This window comes from Rousettus aegyptiacus, unplaced genomic scaffold, assembly GCF_014176215.1.
Source record: "Rousettus aegyptiacus isolate mRouAeg1 unplaced genomic scaffold, mRouAeg1.p scaffold_m13_p_16, whole genome shotgun sequence".
Lineage (NCBI taxonomy): Eukaryota > Metazoa > Chordata > Mammalia > Chiroptera > Pteropodidae > Rousettus > Rousettus aegyptiacus.
The window spans coordinates 35,773,533-35,795,960 of NW_023416291.1; the positions used below are offsets into that span (position 1 = coordinate 35,773,533).

At 42.3% G+C, this 22,428-nt stretch overlaps 1 protein-coding gene across 1 annotated transcript in view; it reads left to right on the plus strand.

Moving 5' to 3' along the window:
• The window catches only part of MUC16 (mucin 16, cell surface associated), an 87,363-nt gene that overhangs the window by 57,443 nt on the left and 7,492 nt on the right, over positions 1-22,428 (plus strand). Inside the window, 23 exon segments of the mRNA XM_036233804.1 lie at positions 4,028-4,200; positions 4,343-4,378; positions 4,842-4,966; positions 5,200-5,267; positions 5,884-6,056; positions 6,180-6,215; positions 6,735-6,770; positions 7,118-7,177; positions 8,391-8,518; positions 8,613-8,680; positions 9,128-9,300; positions 9,593-9,628; positions 12,753-12,877; positions 12,973-13,040; positions 14,711-14,883; positions 16,257-16,292; positions 17,935-18,000; positions 18,940-19,061; positions 19,156-19,223; positions 19,386-19,558; positions 20,805-20,935; positions 21,252-21,319; positions 22,134-22,282. Of these exon segments, the coding sequence (XP_036089697.1) occupies positions 4,028-4,200; positions 4,343-4,378; positions 4,842-4,966; positions 5,200-5,267; positions 5,884-6,056; positions 6,180-6,215; positions 6,735-6,770; positions 7,118-7,177; positions 8,391-8,518; positions 8,613-8,680; positions 9,128-9,300; positions 9,593-9,628; positions 12,753-12,877; positions 12,973-13,040; positions 14,711-14,883; positions 16,257-16,292; positions 17,935-18,000; positions 18,940-19,061; positions 19,156-19,223; positions 19,386-19,558; positions 20,805-20,935; positions 21,252-21,319; positions 22,134-22,282 (2,291 nt within the window).

Sequence of the window (22,428 nt, forward strand, 5' to 3'; positions counted from 1 at the left end):
CCATTTGTTTTCTGGTAGCTTTATGCCCCCATTGTTTCTTTTCCCTTGTATTTCTCTGTCCTTTTAGTTTGGTGGTATTCTATGAGTTTTTCCTGTTTTCTCTTTTTAATGTTATGTGTCTCAGTTGTAGATTTTTTTGTAGTTACCTTTAGTTTTATAAAAAAGGAATTTTCATATATACAGTAGTTTTTAACTTTTGATTTTATCTTATCGCCGTTCCCCTGTGCAAGTTCATTTCTTTTCCTCCTTCCATTTTTTTTGTTATCATCACAAATTATCTTTTTTTATGCTGTGAATTAATTTTCAATAGCAGTAAGTAATGTCTTCTTTTTTAAAAAAAGTGTTATCTCCTTTAACCCTTATGTTATATTTAAGTGTTTAATACTCTATTCTGAACAAGCATTGCAATTTTCTGCTTCTGTCTTCTGTCTATGAGTCATCTTACTTATAGTTTTTTAAGTCTTATTGTTTTAGATAGAAGAGCACCCTTCAGTATTTCTTGTAATGTAAGTCTTGTGGTGGTAAATTCCTTCAGCTTCTATATGTCTGGGAAAGCCTTTATTTCTTCTTCACATCTAAAGGGTAATTTTGGTGCATACATTATTTTTGGCTGGTGATTTCATTCTTTTAATAATCTGAATATTTGATTCACTATCTCCTACCCCATAGGGTTTCTGCTTGAAAAATCTATTGATAATCTAATGGTTTCATTTATATGTTACTGTCTTTTTTCCCTGTCTGCCTTGAGAATTCTTTATTTGTCACTAATTTTTGATAGTTTCAATATTACGTGCTTTGTAGAAAACCTTTTTGGTTTGAGATAATTAGATGTTATCTTAGGTTCTTGGATTCAAGGATTTAGTCCTTTATATATGTTTGGGAAGTTCTCACTGATTATTTGTTTGTATAGGCTCTATCTCTCTCTCTCTCTTTTTTTTTTTGCTTCCTCTCTTCTCCTTCTGTTATACCCATTATTCTTACATTACTCTTTCTAATGGAGTCAGATAGTTCTCATAGAGTTCTATTATTTTTTCCCTCAAAACTTTGTTTTTCCACCTGTGTCATTTCTAGATTTCTACCTTCTATGTCCCTAAGTCTTTCCTCCATATGATCTGCTCTATTTCCTAGCTCACTAGTTTATTCTTCATCTCATTTATAGAGTTTTTCAGTTTCCGAATTTCTGTTTAGTTCTTTTTTATATTTTTAATTTTTGTGATTTAATACTCTTTTTATTCATTGATTTTATTTCTAAGTTTGTTGAATTGCTTTTTTGAATCTTCCTGTATCTCACTGAGTTTTTTCAGAACTTCATTCTTGAATTCTTTGTCGCTTAAATCACAGTCTTCCATGTCTTTAAGTTTACTTTCTGGAGACTTTTCATTTTCTTTCTGAATTCCCTTGTTACCCTGGTTATTTATGGTTCTTGATGGGTTATTTCTCTACCTGGGCATTTGTGAGCAATGAAATTTGATTTTTAAAAAGTATTTCACACTTCACTGTTTAGCAGGTTCATAAGTAGAGTTTTTTTCTTTATTTTTCTAGCAGATGGTGCTGAAGCACAAGTTCTTATTTTCTCTTCCTTTCCCTGATGGGCTTTCTGGGATCTTTGTCAAGGAGGTAGGCATACTTTTTAAATCCAGTTGCCTTGTTCTCAGGGCACCACTCCTGTGGAATAAAAGTGGTTGGCTATGGGTATGCTGGCCTGAATGTTCTCAGTACCATTCTCCTTTAGCCAGAAGCCACCAGCAGAGCTGTTCTGTCTAAGTTGATGCAGCTGCCTGTCCCAGGCTGTGCCTTGCTGTGTGGTGGAGGGTTGGATGGGTAGGGATTGGGTTCACGTATCTGATCTTCTGCTCTTTCTTGTGGTTTTAGCTGCAATGAGTATAGACCAGTTATGTTAGAAAGTGTTTTAGCCATTTTACAATCTGACAAGTGAGGATTTCACTGCTGTGTAGGCCACAGGTGAACTGGGTGGATGGTTCCCACATCTGCAGAATCCTTTGTCTGGTGCCGGTGGGCTGTAAGGTGTTGTGATCCTTTTCACCACTTCTCTGCTCCTGACCTTGGGCCCAGCCTCAATGTGTTTTAGCCACCCAGGCCCAATTGCTATCTTTGCTCCTCCAATTTTCCCAGGAAGAGTTACACCGCAACCCCTAACTCTATCGTGTCCACTTGAGCCCCATGGAGCAGGAGACTGTGCATGACTTTTGTCTTTGTTCATCACCCTTTTTATTCTATTTTTGTAGTAGGCCCACATTCTGATGTCTCAATGTATAAATATCTCAGATATGTTTGTGCGTTGAGGAGGGAATCCTTTGTTGGGTTATAGATTTCCGACCTGTGACTTCAAGGGGAACAACCTGGAGGTCCACTCATGCTTCCATGATGTTGATGTTACTTTTGCATAGAAATATTTCTGAAGGCTAACACACAGCATGCACTTAGTATGCATCAGATATTGGGGTTCTTGATGTGTGGTCACCATTGACATTCTGAGTCAGATAATTCTTGTTGTGGGTGCCTTTCCTTTGCATTGTAAGATATTTAATAATGTCTTGGTCTCTAACCTCTAGTTGCCTGTAGTACCCCAAATCACCAAAGTTGTGACAATTAAAAATGTCTCCAGACATTGCTAAATGTCCCCTGGGAGTGAAAATCCAAGGGGTCAGTTAAATGAGTCCCATAATCATTCCTCAAATTCTTTGAACATCACTATTAATATCCCATTTTACAGATGAACTATCAAAGTACAGAGAACTTAAAGAATTTTTCCAGCACCAATAGCTTCCAAATGGTGGAACCAGGATTCTAGCTCAGTCTCTTTAGAGTGCGAGCCTTTTCTCACTAAGCCTGCTTTGCCTTTTTGTTTTTGTGAGGAACCATCAGTTCACTCTCATTCCATAGAATTTCTACCTTTCATTCTCTGCTCTCTTCTAGTGTAGAGATATGGACCTAGGTAAGCTAGTGATGGAAGTTTCTGAACATGAGTGGTCTGCTTTATTCCAACATCTTTTGGAGAGTTTAGCCTCAGTAGCCATATCCCCAGAATACTCTCCAGGTCTCCAAAAATAGAATCGGAGGAAGGATTTTTTTCTGAGGTGCCAGGTTAAAATGAGATAAGATGAAGTCATCATCCTTAGAGCCTGGCCTGGGGTGGTGATGCACCTAAAGTAAAAGTGTCCTTTCCACTTTCCTGGCTTGGAGTTCCACAAGTTTTTTTCCCATCTACAAACATTGCTTGGTCTCCAAAAACTTGATGAGTGCCAAAGCAGTGATTCTGTTATCAAGAATAGTGCACTATATTAACTATATGTAAACATGTATACATATTAATTTTACTGTTTCTAAGCATATTATTAATGTCAATGTATTTAATCACACCTGGATACCATGATTACACACATTTTATAAATGAGAAACTGAGGCCAAGTGATATTACTGAAGCACTGAGAGATAGAGGAAGGGTAGTGGATCTAAGAGGAACTGAGGTAAAACATCAAACCTGGAGAGAAGTAAGTGATGTCTAGGAGATACAGCTCTGGGCCAGAAGGAGTGTTGCATGGAGAGAGAATAACAGGTGAAAAAAGCAGAGTCTCAGGTATAGAAGGCGTACAGAGAAGAAATTCTCATCTGTAAGGAAGAAGGTAGAGAAAGGAGCAAGGCAGGCCTTGAATTTCCTAATGTGGATGTTGAGATATTGGGGCTTCGTGGATAGGCACTAGAGATGAAAAATATTTCAGCGAATGATTTCCATTTAAAGTAACATTTGGCTATTGTGCTGAGAATGGATTATAAAGAGCAGAGAGGCCAGTCAAAGGAGACTTGGAGACTAAGAAGGTGGGCTTTTATGAAACCGTTTTCACAATTTGAGACAAATTTCTTCAATGGTGGATGACACAGCATTCCAGATCCTGTTGACAAGAGCCACATCATTTCTAACTTCCCCTTTTGTTTCCCCACAATGTCCTGAAAGACCTTCTGCAGATAGACCTTAATTTCCTCTGTCTCTGTGTCCCTTCTTCCACAGGCCTGAGAAAGATGGAGCAGCCACCAGCGTAGACACAGTCTGTGCTTACCACTCTGATCCCACAGGCCCTAGGCTAGAAAGAGAGCAACTTTACTGGGAGCTGAGCCAGCTGACACAAGGCGTCACCAAGTTGGGTCCCTACACCCTGGACCAGGACAGTCTGTATATCAATGGTGAACAGCAGCCACGTTTGCTTTACTGTATTGCCAAATCCTCATTCTCCCACTGCATTCCTTTTATTTCTTCTCCATATTCAACACTCACTCTCTCTTTCTCTCTCTCCCTCCCTCCCTCCCTTCCACCGCCCCCCTGCAGGTTACACCCACCAGGCTTCAGAAACCACCCTCAGTGGTGAGTACTGAGTGGCTGTCAGAAGCCCCTCTACCCCACCAGGCATGGAAGAAACAGGCCCCTGCCCAGATCTCCAGATGTCAGGGAGAGAAGGGGTCAGAAACACAGGCTGGGAGTCATTGCAATAAGACTAAGCTATGAATCACCTCTGTGTTGTCAAGTGGACACAGAGAAATGACCACTAAATGTTGGTTGGGTGGAGGAAAGTAAGTTTACAACTGAATTACAGTAAATAACAGGTTATGTTGTAAACTTTCTCCTTCAAAGATTTATAGTTTTGAAATTGTTCCTTCTTTCATCTGCATTTGATGGTCTAATAACTACACTGGTCATTCTGGAATTAGGCCCCAGGACCCTCAGCCATCACTGTGGTCTCCAGTGAGATGGCTACTGCTCTCCAGGCCTTGTCCCTTATATCCATCCCAGGCTTCACTCAGTGTGGCTTCTCCCTCCCTTGCTGCAGCCACAAGACAACCCTTGTTGCCTTTTACCCTCAACTTCACCATCACTAACCTGCACTACATGGAAGATATGTGGCCTCCGGGCTCTTTGAGATTCAACACCACTGAGAAGGTCCTGCAGCACCTGGTGAGAGCCCTGCCCATGATGCCAACCCTGCACATTTCACTGTATTTTCATTGAAGCCAGCCCCACCTATCCAATTTCCCTCTTGTCCTCTGATGACCATTTTTCCCACTACTGCCCTGCCCACCAGTGCTTTTGTCCACATCACTCTCGTCCCACATTAATCTTGTCCTACCCATCGATGACCATCCTACCCCTGTCTCTCAGCTTATCTACTTACTTGTCTTCACTCACAGCTCAGGCTCTTGTTCAGGAAGACCAGTGTGGGTGCTCTCTACTCAGACTGCAGACTGACCTTCCTCAGGTGAGATCGTGGGATAGCTGACCAGGACAAACTCAGGTCCTCCTAGACCTGAGGAATTTGTTTTGTTTCCTTCCTGCCCTCCCTGTTCATGTCCCCAGCAGAGCTGGAATTCAGGGCGTGTTGGCTCCAGGACCAATGCCTCTTCTGATTGTAACTTCTGATTGTCCCGGGATTCTGCAGAGCTCCTTGGCAGGACTGGGGCCCTAGCCTGTCATCTTTTTCTGAATTTCCTTCTCCCTTCCCTTGGACCAGTGAGGGCATTTCCTTTAGGTTTTTATTCTGTCTTTCAAATTTCTCTTAAGACAAGCATGCCTTCCTCACCTGCTTTAATCCTAAATTCCAGCTCTTTACATATTTCAGGTATGAGCTCTCCTTTCCTCATGCCATGAGGATGCAGGTTTCTGCCTTGCGATTTAATAGTTAATTCTCTCACCCATTGACTCTGCTCACAGTCCCTGCATGGCCAGAAGTTGGTGTACTCAGAGCATCTAATTTTGGCTTCTCACTTCTATCCTAACCTCTTCATTTCCTCTGGCCCCCTCCTGTACTGGCCCCAGGGGTACCAGAAACACTCCTTAAGAACCTACTTGTATTCCCCTTCACCCACTCTCCCCAGGCCCAAGAAGGATGGGACAGCCACTGGAATGGACTTTGTGTGCACACATCAACTTGACTCTGTGGGCCCAGGGCTGGACAAGAAGTGGCTATACTGGGAGCTGAGCCAACTAACTCATGGCATCACCCAGCTGGGCCCCTACACCTTGGATCAGGACAGTTTCTACATCAATGGTGAGGGACAGCCTTTTTTTTTTTTTTTTTTTTTACATCATAACAGATCCCACATTCTCCCTCTCTATTGTTCCATTTCCCTCATTCCTCCCCTTTCTCAATCTATCTGCTTTACCTGTGCAGGTTACACCCGCCAGACCCAGACCACCACACCCAGTGGTGAGTATTCTGAGACTTCAGGAATCTTTACAATCATGTAAATCCTAGCCCTTTAGGAATAGAAGAAGCCAGGAGTTCAGTGCTTCCACTTGCCACCCCCACTTCACTTCCAGCCTTGGGAAAATGATGACCAATACCCACAGAGTCCAGAAGGAGGCACCTCCTTCCTGGAACCTCTAGAATTATAAGGTTCTCAACCAAAGCACTTGGGGTGTTCATTTTAGCTTCTGCGATGCTAGTGTCTACATTAGTGGTAAGAGGCTGAGTGAGCTCTGCTGCAGCAGGCTTCTGGCCTGAGTTCAAACTCTCATTGAGGCCTCACCTTTTTGGAATGCTTTGCATAACACTTTTTCCTCTCTGGGGATGGAAGGATGAATTTCGTTCTTTCCAGGTGAGTGCTCGGTCTTCCTTTTAATGAATTTCAGCTGTGATGGTCCAGGCACCATCTCTCAAATGGCTAAGTTGCCTCTTCATCGAAGATCTATCCTTCCCCCTTTCTCACCATTTCTCTTTCTACAGGTTACACCCATCTGGCCTCAGTCACCTCCCCCAATAGTGAGTATTTCAGACTCTTGTATACCTATAACCATCACCTTCTCCCTAAAAATAGGAGTTGCTCAGCCAGCTGACCCTTTCCTCCTGTTATTTCTCCACCACCCCAATCTGGATGGGCAAAAAGTCCAGAGGACACGCATAGAAATGTGGACTAAATTGGAAGTGAAAGGAGCTACCCCTCTTTTCCACTCCCCACATAACTGATGATGGTGCCCTGACTCCAGAATAATGGTGCTTAGAATGAGGAGCACATTTTTTTTTTTTAATAACTAGAACCACCACTACCGCCATTTTCTCACAGTAACAGTACACTTTGGATTTCATTCCTGTTTTTTTTTTTCCCTCAGTTCCTGTGATCTCCACATACTTCCCTTCTCTGGCTCCATCCCTTTCTACCAAGCCCACAGGTAGGAGGGGTCCTACTAGCATAAAAATTATTTCTACAAAATCATTTATACCAGATCATTTCTCTCATTACTCGCTCACTTTCCCTGAAGGAACTTATTCATTTCTGTAGATTTTAGGAACCATCTACCTGCTCAGGGTCCAGCTGCTTCAAATCCAAATTCTGAGTTCATTTAACATCACGCAGCAGCTCCTGACCCTTGGTCCACCCACCTCTGGGACATAACTCAACTCCTTGGTCTCTGACCTGGAAGTTGTCACCTTTTCCCAAACTTGTTCTTCCTCCTTATCACCAAAGGTAGGGACACAGGCACCAACCTAGACTCTCTCACTCACCTCCCACCTCCATCCATTACCAAATTATCTCCTCTCACTGTGGAATATCTCATAAGTCCTTTTTCCCCACTCATTTTATAACTAAGACTTTATTCAAGCCATTGGTTTTTTGTTTTGTTTTGTTTTGTTTTGTTTTGCTAGGACAACTACAGTAGCCTCCACTCTGGCCTCCTACAGTCTTTTACACTGCAGTTGCAGTGTCTCTCCCAATGTACCTCTGTACACATTACTCCTGTCTTGTTGACAATCTTTGGATGACAACCTGCTTTAAAAATCACCCCCAAACCCCTGTGCCATGTAGTCACTGTCTCCCTTTCTTGGGCTCAGAGAGGATCCTTCCAATCTTATGTCTATACTTCCCCATGTCTATAATGAAAAGACTTCAAGTTCCTTGAGTGTGACTTCTCTGTCCTTCTGCCAGGACTTTACTCAGGTTCTTCTTTCTGCTTGAGTGCTCTTTCCACTTGCTCAGCTCCTGTCACCTAACTCTTACTCAGACTTTTGGTCACACCTGAAATGATGCTTTCTCTGGGAAGCTTTACTCAGTCATTTGTTGGGTGCCCCTCCTAGAATGGCACATCCTCTTGGCTTCCCTTCATCATAATGCTCTTTTTACTTTCCTGGCCACAAGATTAGGAGACTATTCCATATTCATCTCTGGACCTGCAGAGCCCAGCACAGAGCTTCTTACACATTAGGTATTCAATAAATTCTTGCTGAATTAATGAATAAAAGTTCCTTGCGTCTTAGGGATTTCATAATGTTCTCTTTTTCAACTGTTGCAGACCATGGCTATACTTAATCCACTGCTGGTACTACACAGTTAGAGTACCAAGCACCCTCTGTCCCAATTAGACATCTTTCTCTTCCCCACAACAGCAACTGTTGACCTCATTCTGGAGTCCTTCACCCTAAACTTTACTATCACAAATATGCACTACACAGAGGACATGGGGCGTCCAGCTTCCTTGACGTTCAACTCCACTGAGAGGATCTTACAACACTGGGTAAGAACCCCTTGATGACCACCATTAGCCCCACTTCATGCCTTTCCATGCAGCCCCTCAGCCCTTCTGCTCACCTCCACTTTTTTTCCTTTAGCTCCAGCTCTTGCTCAGTAAGACGAGTGTTGGCCTCCTCTACTCTGGCTGCAGATTGGCCTCACTTAGGTGAGACTTTCAGATAGCGATTCATCAGGTCAAATGGACCCTCATGCTAGCAGAACTCAATTCTTGGGCATGTCCCTGGCACCACTAGCTTCCAGCACCCATCATGATCCTTCATGCCTTCTTTATGCCCAGAGGTGGTATGAATGCTCAAGGCTTAGAAAAGGGTCATCATGTTTATAGTTTATGCTATTCAGACAATATTTTATTTTAAATGAAGCCTCTCCTAGTAGAAGAACTGGATCCTGTCTGAAAATTCTAATTAAAGTGTTTTCTGTCTCTAATTGCGATGGGGTGGTCTTGGATAAGACATATTTGGGGAAGCCACCCTTAAGGCCCCAGAGCTACCCCTTCAACATTCTCTAAGCCTCCTCACTTTCACTTTCTTGCTTTCCACACCCAGAAGTGCCCTCTTCAGTATTCCACATCCCAGTGTTCTTTCTTCCTCAGGCTTGAGAATCATGGAGCAGCCACTGGAGTGGACATGGTCTGCACCTTCCACTCTGACCTCATGGGCCCAAGGCTGGACAGAGAGCGGCTCTACTGGGAGCTGAGCCATGAGACTCATGGTATCACCCAGCTGGGTTCTTTCACCCTGGATAGGGACAGCCTTCATATCAATGGTGAGGGGCTTAGCTACAGCTGTGACCTCTCTCCCAGTAAAGGTTTTGTGTTGCCTCTGTTTCTCTAAAGTGAGTTTGATGCATCTTTTTCTCTTTCTGGTTTGTGTTGAGTTTTCCTTATGATTAAGTAATCACTGGGTCCAGTCTCATTGCTTAGTTGCCCCCTCCTTGAACATTTCTCCACTGCCTATTCTCTCTATCTTTCTTTCAAAAATCTCTAAATCCTCCCTTTCCCTTAATCCTTTCTGTCCACCCCATCTCTTGTTCAGTTTCTTTCACTTTCTCGCTGCAGGTTACACCTATGGAGCCACAGTCTTGACTACCACCAGTGAGTATTCTTGTTCCCGAATTCCTGGGTCTTGTCTCCACTGCAGTGTTGGAGAGCAGTTGTTCTCCTCAATCTTCTGTCCTTGGTGCAGGAAACACTTGGAATGTCCCCTAAATCATCCCGTCTCTAATTTCCTGGGGTTCTGGAGGAGAGCCCCAGCTAAGGGTGAGAAAATCTTAGACAAAGATATGTTTTTTCACTTCATTCTGACCCTCACGTGGTTTTCATTTTAATTATTTTTTAAATTCTTTTTAAAAATATCTGCTTATTATTCTGAGAGTTTTTCAACATCAATATTATACTTTTTTAAAAAAAAATTTTCAGTGAACATTTACTTCAACTGACTAACTTCCAGGCACCATCTAAGTTACATATTATATTGGTCGGATCAGGTTGCTTTAACAAAAAACCATAGACTGGGTAGCTCGAACAATAGAAATTATTTTCTCACAGTCCTAGAGGCTGGAAGTCCAATATCAAGGTGCAAGCAGGGTTGGTTTCCTCTGAGGCCACTTTCCTTGGCTTGCAAGTGGCTTCTCTCTTGCTGTCTTTTCACATGGTCACCCCTCTGCACACACACACTCTTGGCATCTCTCCATGTGTTTTAATTTCTTCTTATAAAACATCTGTCAGATTAGATGAACCTCCCACTGCTATCAATTTTAACTTAATTATCTCTTTAAAGGCCCTATCTCCAAATATAGTCATTTACTGAGGCAATAGTTATTAGGATTATAACAATTGAATTTTTTGGAGGATACAATTCATCTCAAAACATATACACTCTGTTCTTTAATTCTCACTACAACCATGGGACTTAGTTCCATTTTACAGATCAGAAAACTCAGGCTAAGAGAGGGCTTCCAACCTACACAGCAAATAAATAATTTAACTCAGAGTTCCCGTAGCTCTAAAACTTATACCCTAACTCTCTATCATGAGTTAATCTATTCCAAAAGTCATATTTATTTTTGGTGCACATCGATTATGTTTGAGTTTATGGTCCAAATTTCCTTCGCATCTGAAGCACCGCAATAGAAACTATGTAGGTTTTCAAGAATTAATTGCCCTTAAATTAAGGGTGTGTTTTCTCAAATAGTTCTTATGTCCATCACTGGTATTTTACACCAACGTGCCTTCTTTTACCTTTTCTATCCATGGCAGTGTTCTGGGCTCCTGAAGTTCAATAACAACACTATTTTCTCAAATGATATTAGAAAAATAAGTTAAAATCAGCTTCATTTATTGTATTTTATTTGTCACTATCCAGTCCTTAAAATAGTTCTAGAACAATTCATTGTACATAAATAGAACACAAAATGGATGGGTGAAAGGAAGAAAGAAGTGATGAATAAAAGAAGGGAGAGAGAGAAATGGAAAGAAGAAAAGATGTATAAAAAAAGAGGATGGAGGGAAGAAAATGTATTAAATAGATGAAAGGATGAAAAGAGAGATGGGAGGAATGAAAGATGAATGGATAGATGGAAGAAAGGAAAGAATAGAGAAAGGATGCAAAGAAATATAGATGAAAGAAAGGGGGACAGAAGGAAGGATGGACAGAATGATACACAGAAGGAGGTGTGAATAGGAAGAAACAAGGAAGGAAAGCAATGAAATAGGAAGGAATGATGCATAAATGAATGGATGAATAGATGAATTGATGGATAAATAGATAAATGATAGAAAAAAGAAAAGGATGGAAAGTGGAAGAAGAAAAGATGGAAAGACGAAAGTAAAGATGGAAAAGAAGGAAGGAGGAAGGACAAATGCATAGATGGATGAAAAGAAAGATAGAAATAAGGAAGGTTGAACAGAAGGAAGTTTGGAAGGAGTAGTAAACAGAATAGAGGAAGGGAGGGAAGAGAAAAGGTAAGCTTTTTTCCCTAGAATTTTGTCTTAAACGAACATTTAGCCCCTGCATCACTTATGTATTTTAGAGTCAAGCCATGGTGCTGCTGGTCTCACCTGCATATGTTCATTTATTCTACTTCCCTTGGGGTACACACAAGCCATCCCAACTATTGAGCAGTGCACCAGAAGCATGAGTTTGAGCAAGAGCATAACAGGAGAGGTTATGAGCAAGGACTAAGGTCCAGACCAGCGTCTCCCTCCCTTCAGTCATGTGACTCTGGGCAGATGATCATTTCTGTACTTTGATTTCCTCCTTTATTTAATGTGGATAATTCTAGAGCCAAGTTTATATTTATACATGTAAAAAGCTCCACCCATAGTAAGAAAGTACTTGCTTATTAATTTTATGTAATGAATCCTCATATAGAGTTTGCTCTCTGCCTAGCACTGTGTTTAAGCGTGTTGCAAAAATTAACTTGTTTAAACCTTATAACAATCTTTGAAGTTGGAATCATTATTATCTCATCTTACAGATAAGTAAACTGAGGTGCAGAGAGATTGGTGATAGCTGCTAGAATTTTTTAAACCTTTCTTAAACCAATGCATGGAAGATTGGCATACTTGGTTGTAAAGGTAGGAGAAGATAGATAGATGATAGATGATAGATAGATAGATAGATAGATAGATAGATAGATAGATAGATAGATAGATGATAGATGATAGATAGGTACATAGATAGATAAATAGATCTTCCTGTCCTTGCACCTATGTATGCCAATCTTCTATGCAGTGATTCAAAAAGCCAGCAATCCTAGCAGATATAGATATACATTTAGATATAGATCTGTATCTTTCTATCTCTGGTACATTGTTTAGACATAAAAAAAAATCTCTCTCCTTCTCTATTTATTGAAGAGAGAGAGACTGAGGCACAGAGAGACAGAGATAGAGAGCAGAAACAAAGATAGAGATGGGGAACTGATACTGGGGTTATCAGTTTCCCCATTAGTGTGGCAAGTTGGAGCCTTTCCTTTAGGGAAAGTACAAATCCACCAATGTTTTCACAGAGCCCCGACTCCTGCATCTGGGTAGGTATGGCCCATCTCAATGTCCCCAAATTTATAGTTTTCTGTTACTGCTGGGGTTGTCTCCATTAACAAGTGACACTTAGGCTTATTAGGAGGAAGACATGGCCCTCTGAAGCCCCACTCTGAGGTAGACTTTGGGCCCCTGACCTCCCTGTGAGTCTTCACTCTCTCTGCATATACTATAGCTGTGGAAGTTAATGAAGAGCCATTCACGGTTAATTTCACCATCAACAACCTGCGCTACTCAGCAGACATGGGCCATCTGGGCTCCCTCAAGTTCAACATCACAGACACCCTCATGCGGCATCTGGTGAGAGGCCTGTTTATCCCTCCCATCCTCCTATGACACATCCTATGGACTGTTGCTTGCCTCTGACTACCACTAGCTCTCTCCTTTCTTTCCAGATCAGTCAGTTGTTCTGGAGGAGCAGCCTTGGCTCCCGATATGCAGGTTGCAAGGTCACCTCGCTAAGGTGAGAACACCCCCCCCCCCACCGTGACCCATCGCCAAAAGACATGGACTTCTAGCTGTGGGGGCCACCCCTAATTTCAGCAATCTGTTCTTAGTCATTTTCTGTATTCATTAAAAAAAAATTACATCATTAATTTTTAAAATTGTGATAAATACATATGACATGAACTTATTTATTTTAGCCATTTTAAGTGTACAACTCAGTGGCATCAATCATATGAACAATGAAATGTCGTGCAACCAACACCACTAACAAGTTCCACAACTTTTCATCACTCCAAGCAGAAACTCTGTACCCATTGGGCAATTATTCTCATGTCTCTAGGTCAGTTTGCATTCCGTTGGTATTTATGAAGCACTTCTCAATTTGGATTTATATTTAACTGGCACCAATGATGGTACAACTCCTCTGAGGCAGGCGGCAGGCACTACAGTGACCAGACTGGCACTTTCCTTGACCTCATCTAGTGGAAAGAACAGACAATAAGCAGGATAATAAATATTTAAAGTGCTTTCATATGTGAGTAGGTGGTGTAAAGCATAAATAAGTAGAGAGTGATAGCAAAGGAGCTTTATCCAGGGGGACAGGGTAGCCTCTCTATGGAGGTGACTTCTGAGCTGTGTTCCAATTGGCAAGAAAGATTTGGCCATAAAATTTGCTTTAGGCAGAGGGGACAGCATGTGCAAAGGTCCTGTGGTAGAAATGAGTTTGTCATGTTCAATGAACAGTAGGGAGGCCAGTGTGACTGGATCAGACAGAGAATGAGGAAGAAAGAGGGAGGAGATGAGATGAGAGATATCATCAGAGTCTACACCATGTAGGTAGAGTTTTGAAGAAAGTTGATATTTTAAAAATTGTGGTGAAATACACATAACACAAACTTACCATCTGAACCATTTTTAAATATACATTTTGGTAGAGTTACGTATATTCACATTGCTGTGGAATCAATCTTCAGAACTACACAATTGAAACTCTATGCTCACTAAACAACAACTCCCCATTGCTCTTTACCATCTTAGCACTCACCGTTCTACTTCCTGTCTCTCTATGAACTTGATCACTCTGAGTAAGATAATACAATATTTGTCTTTTTGTGACCCTTATTTTACTTACTATATAGGTCTTCAAGTTTTGCCCATGATGTAGCACGTGTCAGAATTTTCTTTTTTTTTTAAGGCTGAATAATAGTCTATTGTATGTGTATATTGCATTTTGTTTATTAATTCATTGTATTTTTTCGATGGAGCAGAGAATGTGCTAGGTGCTAGATGTTCAACACAACAAAGTTAACCAGACTGTCCCATTTCCTGTCCCCATGGAAGTCACTGTCTAGAGGAAACAGTGACAAATAATATATGCTCACATAGTGGGCGACTAAGGCTCTGATAGGTCTCTGACCCACCTGAGAGAGTACTTGGATGAGGGTGTGGTGTCTATTAGCTGAGACCATAAAGAGGATCAGGAAATTGCCCAAGTGAAAAAAGAAGGAAAGTGACTTCCAGATAGAGGTCACAGCAAGTATGAAGATCTGGGGTGAGAGAATATGGCCAGGTGGAAAAACAGCAAAATGTTCAATGAGGCTGAAATACAGGATCTGAGGTGTGCAGTGACCACAGGTGGAGAGGTTCCAAGTGGATTGCACTTCAAAAGGTCAGCCTCTTCTCCAGGTCTGTAAAGAATGGCGCCAAGACAGGAGTGGACTTCCTCTGCACCTACCACCAGGCCCCCAAAGGCCCATGTCTGCCTGCCAAGCAGGTGTTCCATGAGCTGAGCTTGCAGACCCATGGCATCACCCGGCTGGGCCCCTACTCTCTTGATAAGGACAGCCTCTACCTCAACGGTGAGTGATTCTCAGTCTACCTCACTGGCGGTACCCTCTAACTTCAGAATGGTTTCCACTTGCCAGTTCTCTAGGGGAAAACTTGAGATACTCAGGTGCGAATCTCTATTCCACACAGACTTTCCTCCTTTCCAGCAACCCTGAAAGCTTAGCCTTGATTAAACCCATTTTAAACCCGAATTAACTGAGACTTAGAAAGGTTGAATAATTTTCCCAAGTGGATGTAGCTTGAGAGTGACAGAGCCAGGACATAATCCCCAGTTGTCAACATCTAACACCGTTCTAGGGGATACATGGGGAAAGAAAATCCTACATCTCTTTCCCCTGCCTGCTTTCTTCTCAACCTTGCCCAGGGATAGTCTTCTCTCCTGGCTGTAGGTGAGATGTAAAAAAAAAAGAAGGCAAGCGCTCTGAATATCTAGGGGGTCTGAGCTTGGACACTCGCCATCAGCCTAAATTCCAGGAAGAGACAGTGTTTAAGAAGGTGACCCTCATCTGGGTTCTGAGAGACAGCATGGCCATGGTAGATTTATTGAAATAACTCAGCTTCCCTTTTTTCCATCTACAACCTGGAAATGGTACTTGACAACTCATACTTTCTTATCACCATTGACCCATCAAGTGGTCATGGAAACATTCCCATCTTTTATGACTCCCATTTTATCAAAGAGGGAGATTGAGGTACAGAGGAAGGAAGGGACCTGCCCACACCCAGAACAGGTTTGTAGCCAGTCTGGGTCTTGATGTCTTAAGTTCACATCTGTTCCCTTTGCCTTGGCCATCACAGGGACCAATTTAGGATTCCCACCCCCCCTTGAAAATTGCACAATTTATATGCTTCATTTTTTTTTTTTTTTACAAACTCAACATTTACCAAACATCTGCTATACACCAGGCCTTTTTGCCATGCACTAGGGACACAGATAGGCTGCATATGAATCCTGTTCTAATGTAAGCTACAGTGGCACAATGACCATTTTGTTCAATGTATATTCCCCAAATGTAATAGAACTTGGAACGTTGTAAGTCCTTAATAAATATTCATTAGATGGAAGGTAATTGGAGGAAAGGTGAGTGGAAGATGGTGAAGTAGAAAATATGTGGGGTGATAAATTTTTGAACATAAATGTTGTGAGAGTCTCTTCTTGGGGGCATGCTGGATAGGTAGATAAGGAAAGATCATTCTTAATGAAGAGATCAGGAATGCCTTGATAGTGGATATAACATTTGAGTCTTATCTTAGAAGATGAGTAGATCATCACCTGGTATACAGAAGAAAAGGCATCTGAGCAGGAGACCCACATGGACTAAGGCATGGGATATCTGAGATTGTTCTGTCACCTCCCCTTATATGTGACATTTTTTATTTCCAGGCTATAATGAACATGGTCCAGATGAGTCTCCTACAAGTATGTATCTTTGCCTCCAGTGCCCCTTTCAGCCTTCATGGGTCTTGAGCCAAACTTTTCACCTCATTGACAAAGGGAGCTTGCCCCAAATTCAGGCTCTTCTGAGTGGGGTCAAGGTGTCAATGAGAGGAAGAATGCTGAGTTCTTTGCCTCTTTTTGGACCCGCATCCATGGTATTGGCTTTCTAAAATTTTCATACCCCTTTGGGTTGGAAGAAGAAATTTAAACAAGCATTCCCTACAGGGATAGGGGTTGAGGTCAGATAGTGACCTTATATCCTATGCCTCTTAACAACAAAATCTCTTATGGGGCCTCACAAGGAGCCTAAGTGTCAAGATGCAAACTCAGTGTTAGACCAAATTTGCCGGTGCACTTATACAACAGTCCATTTATTTATCTTTTAACCCATCAATTCTTCCATCCTCTCAGTTATTCCTTCTCTCAGACACCTTCCTTTCTCCTTTTCTCCCCTCTTCCCTCCCTTTGTGCATCCCTCTGTCCCTTTCATTCATCTCGCCTCTTCTCTTTCTAGTCATTCCTTTGCTGCTTTCCTGTCTTGCTGTCTTCCTTCCTTCTTTCCTTCCCTCCTTCCATCCCCTCTTCTATCCTTCCTTCCTTCTATCCTTCCTTCCTTCTGTTCTTCCTTCCTTCTGTTCTTCCTTCCTTCCTTCCTTCTTTCTGTTCTTCCTTCCTTCCTTCCTTCCTTCCTTCCTTCCTTCCTTCCTTCCTTCCTTCCTTCGGTTCTTCCTTCCTTCTGTTCTTCCTTCCTTCCTTCTTTCTGTCCTTCCTTCCTTCCTTCCTTCCTTCTTTCCTTCCTTCCTTCCTTCCTTCCTTCCTTCCTTCCTTCCTTCTGTTCTTCCTTCCTTCTGTTCTTCCTTCCTTCCTTCTTTCTTCTTCTGTCCTTCCTTCCTTCCTTCCTTCCTTCTTTCCTTCCTTCGTTCCTTCCTTCCTTCCTTAGTTCCTTCATTACTTCCTTCCTTCTGTTCTTCCTTCCTTCTGTTCTTCCTTCCTTCCTTCTTTCTTTCCTTCCTTCCTTCCTTCCTTCCTTCCTTCCTTCCTTCCTTCCTTCCTTCCTTCCTTCTTTCCTTTCTTCCTTCCATCTTTCCAACCAACAATCCTGTTTATTCACCCATTTGTCCTTTTTCCTTTTGTTCTTCTATTCCTCTCTCCAACTTTTCTTCCTTGTACTTATTTTTCTCTTTTTGATCATTTGTCCATCCATCCTTCTGATCATTCATCTATTTTCTTCCCCTACTTCTGTCCTTCCTTCCTTCTTTCCTTCTACTCCTCCAATGTCTCTTCCTTGTCTTTATTCCTCTTGCTTTTTCTTTGACCCTGGATTTGTCCATTCTTCCTCTATCTATCCAGGTATCCCCTTTGCCCATTTTTCTGCCAACTCATCTATCTATAATCTTTGTTCAGTCTCTCTCTTATTTACCCACCCTCACTCTCTTGAATTCATTTTATTTATAGGTTTGCTCATCCCTCTGCTCACACAATCACTCCTTCCCTCACTTTCATTTATGACATACCTATGAATGTTTGTTCTGGGACAACCACTGCTGGAACCCAGGAGAGCTTGATGTGTTTCTCCCACTCTGTGGGAGACTCTCTCCGTCCCTGATAACTGCCATTTTCATAGATCCTGAGCTGGCCACCACATTGCTGCCTGCTTTATCATCTCCTGTGCCATCAGAAGCAACCACAGGTATTCAAGGGGCCCTTTTTCCTTCCTAAGAGAAGCTCTCAAGCCCCACACCTCCACCTACCAATTGTCACACAGGGACTGGTAATGTAGGGTGTAAAATTCTGGTTTTAGGACAATTACCTTGATCACAAATATTATACCAACAGTTCAGTTTAATGCCTGCCTTCATGGAGACCCCAATCTTGTGATATTAAAAGACAATTATAATGTGATGTGGGTTGTTTGGGGAGGAGTCGTTTGGAATAATTTGGATGGGAAGAGCTTTCTGGTGAAATTTAACCCAAATAGAACCTTTAAGAATGAGTAGGAGTGCTCTAGGCAAATAGAGCATGGAAAGGGTATCCCCTGACAGAGGAGATTCCATGAGCAAAGGATCAGTAGACAGAAATGCATAGTGTATAAAGAGAATTAAGAGGGATTTGGTTTTCCTGAGGTATAAATCTTAATATATAGTGGATCGCTAAATGAAACTGAGAGGCTGGCAAGAACCAGATTGGGGAGAAACTTGGGAGCCAGGAAAAGAAGCTTGAACTTAATAATAAACACCATATTGAGCCATGGATGATATAGAATACTGGTGACCATAGTGAGATTTTGATTTAAGAAGATTTCTTCCAGTATTTAATTTAGGAAACATACTTTAAACAGGGTATCCAGTGAGCCTTCTGGGGTATTGGTCAAGTTGAAATAAAATAAGAACTGGATTGGAAGACGGATTGAGAGAGGGGATGTATGTGAGGACCATTCTTCATGTAGAATTAGGAATTAGTGTTACTTGGAAGTGAGGGAGGAGGAACTGATGGTTTTGACTTGAATGATGATACTGGTGGTTTGCGGAGCTACTGGAAAAGAAGACAATAGATTATCATGAATGCAGGGCTCTAATCTGATCTCAGGCCAGCTATCAGTAACTGCCATCTCTCCCCTCCTCTTCTTAAGCTCTGTTGTACAGGCTGGAAAACCTCACACTTAACTTTACCATCTCCAATCTCCAGTATTCAACAGACATGAGCAATGGCTCACCCACGTTCAACTACACTGAGAAGGTCCTGCAGCCCCTGGTGAGACCCAGGTCCTAGCAGCTCCTGGAGGGATAAATACCACCCAATCCCTCACTCAACCTTCCTGCTCACCTTTTTCCTCCTTCCTCTCCAGCTTAGATCCTTATTTAAGAAGAGCAGTCTGGGCCCCTACTACTTGGGTTGCAGATTGATTTCCCTCAGGTAAGACTCATTCCTGAGCATTTTACAGTAATGACCACTTTTGGTGACCATTCTCTTTTCGATCTTCCCACTTGCCTCACATTTGCTCCTCCTTCTTTCTAGGAGGAGCACTTGAGATTTCAGGATCTCTCTCTCTAGAGTTCTACATGCTTCTCTCCCCAGGCCTGAGAAGAATGGAGCAGCCACCAGTGTAGATGCTGTCTGCACCTACCACTCTGACCCCTTGGATCATGGGCTAGACAGAGACCAACTTTACTGGGAGCTGAGCCATCTGACTCATAGTGTTACCCAAATGGGCCCCTACAGCCTGGTCAAGGACAGCCTCCTTGTCAATGGTGAGTGTTTATGCTGAACTTGGATTTACAGCAATCATTACACATCTTTGTTCTATTTTATTTCCTCTTTAAGAAATCAGTTCAAGTTCTGGCCAGGGAACACCCTCCCCAACCTCCACAAAGAGGGTCTTTCCTGTTATTTTAGGTAAATAATGTAGTATTCTTTGACCAAATTAATGTAATGAATTTTAATTCAAAACTGAAAATGACAGACATGTGGGATCTCTTGGGACAGGGTTTCTTCTATGCACGGTTCTGCTGTGCCAGTGGTTCTTACCCAGGGAAGAGACTCTTGGCAATGTCTGGAAACATTTTTGTCATCTAGTAGATGACAAAAAAGGGATGTCGTAAATATTCTTTAATGCACAGGAGAACCCTACCACCAAAAATTATATAGCCCCATCAGTAATTGCTCATCAGTAATTCTGATGAGAAAGCCTGCTGTACATGGTCCCATGGTCTTTCTATGAGCACCACATAGACACTTACTACACTCTACTGAAATTACTTGTTTAATTACCCAACTCTGTAAAATCAGATTTTGTCTAGTGTGGCACTAGATCCTCATTTCTTCATATGTTGGCACATTGTAGTACCCAAATAAATGAGTGAATGAGTGAATACATGAAAGATGAGTACTCAGCCCCTCATATTTGGGGATATGCTGCAGTTCATATTCATTCATTTAACAAAAACATATGTGTGACCATTCTGCTCCAAATCTCGTGCTGGGTACAGAGACAGAAGACAGGTTCTGTCTCTGAAAAACTCATAGCCAAGTGAACTAAAGATCACTTAGGGACACAAAAATTGCATAAACACTAATTAACCAGCTGCTCTGGAAGCAGAGGTGCAGGACAAGTCAAGGAGGGCTTCCTGAAAAGAAGAACTGTGCTAGGCACTGGCACATGACAAAAACAAGAAGGGGTAGGCGAGTCCCTGCTTTCCTGGAGCTTCCTCTCATCAGGCTTCTGAAGCATGAATGAGTTTTCCAGGAAAAGAAGAGGGTAGAAGAACATCGCAGGAAGCGGTAACTGCACAAACACCAGCATAAAATCCTAGCTTAGGACAATTGCTGTAAAATTCAAGCTTTCCCCCTCTTTGAATGACTTTTGGGAGTCCCCACAGCCCCCAGGGTATGGGCTTGATTTGGGCTTAGTCTAACTGCAGGCAGAGGCCCCTTGAGAAATCGCGTGATAAAAGCTGAGCATCTCCTCCTGTCTTTTCTTCCTCTCTGTGGACCCAGGCTATGCCCCCCAGAATTTGTCTATCCAGAGCGAGTACCAGCTAAATTTCTGCATCATCAACTGGAACCTCAGCAACCCAGACCCCACATCCTCAGAGTACACTGCCCTGCTGAGGGACATCCAGGACAAGGTAGGGTCACTCTCACCCTTCCCATCTCTTTGTGCCCTGAGTACCACTCTTATTCCTCGTTTAACTTACGTTTATTAAGTGATTGTTTCAACCTTTAACTTTACCTGCATATTCTGGGTTCTCTCAGTTTCTCTAGGCAGTACTGTGGCTGCCTTCCCCATTTTCCAAATGAGCAAACTGAGGCTCAGAAAGGGGAGTGGCGTGCCTAAGGTCACACAGTGATCTTGCTTTAAGGCCTATATTCTTTCACCAGCTCTGGAAGCTGCCTCCAGCCCCAATAGATTGCCATCTCACTCACACTCTCCTCTTAATTTAGGTCACCAAACTCTACAGGGGGAGCCAGCTACGAGATGTATTCCTCACCTGCCTGGTTACTGACTTGAAGTAAGTTGAGGAGATTGGAATCATTGGCTTGTGGCTCTGAGCTCTCATGGCATATCTTTGATCTGAAAGTACTGACACTGTGACTATTCCCCCCACATCCCTGTCAGCTAATCCTACCATCTCCTTCCATAGGTTTTCAGGCGTGGGAAAAGGATTAATTTCATGGAGACACCAACTCTCAGCATCCATCACCTTCTTCTCTTGTGGGCACTTTCAACCAATATCAGCCCAATAACAACATTTACCATGGCCAGGCTCCCTGCTGAGCATTTTCATGCATTATCATCTCATTTAATTTTCACAACAGTTAGATAAAGTGTATACAATGATTGTCCTCATTATTTGGATGGGAAAACTGAGGCTCAGAGAAGTGAAGTGAACAGCCCAAGAACTGTCCAAGTTGTGTTTGAACACAGGTTTTTGAGGGACTAGTGGAGGAGCTAGGCCATCTGCACTGGGGAGGAGGATCATGAGGCACATTGTTTTGAATACTGAAGTTCGAACTTCAGTTTTTCTGTCTTTAACATGAGAATAATTATAATAACCTTCCATCAGAGTGATGGTGAAGGAATGTGTAAGTCACTTCTTAGAGGTGCTCAATAGATGTTCATGATTGTTACTGTTGTTGTTTCTATTCCCAACTCCTGGAAACCTTCCCTTTTTGATCAGGATTTCTTCTCTATTTCAAGAAAAGAGGCAGCCAGCCGATCCCTCACTGCTTGCTCCTAGGGATCAGCCAGCTGATCCCTCACTGCTTGCTCCTGACTCTTCTAGTATTGGATGCTGGCTGAATTACTGTGGTATTTGTCTCTAGGTTGGGCCCCATATTGGTCACCATCCAGGAATTGTTTTCCTCAAGTATGGACCCAAACATGGTGAAGCAAGTCTTTCTAGACAAGACCTTGAATGCTTCATCCCACTGGCTGGGTTCTACCTACCACTTGGTGGATATTCATGTAACAGGTAAAGATAGGAGGCTAGTTTTGTGGCTCGAAGAGATGAGGTTGTGAGGAATAATGGAATGGAATAGACATAGGTTCTAGAGAGAAAAGCAGTACTACTTAGAGGCCCATGCTGATGACCAATGTACATGGCAGTGGGTCATTTAA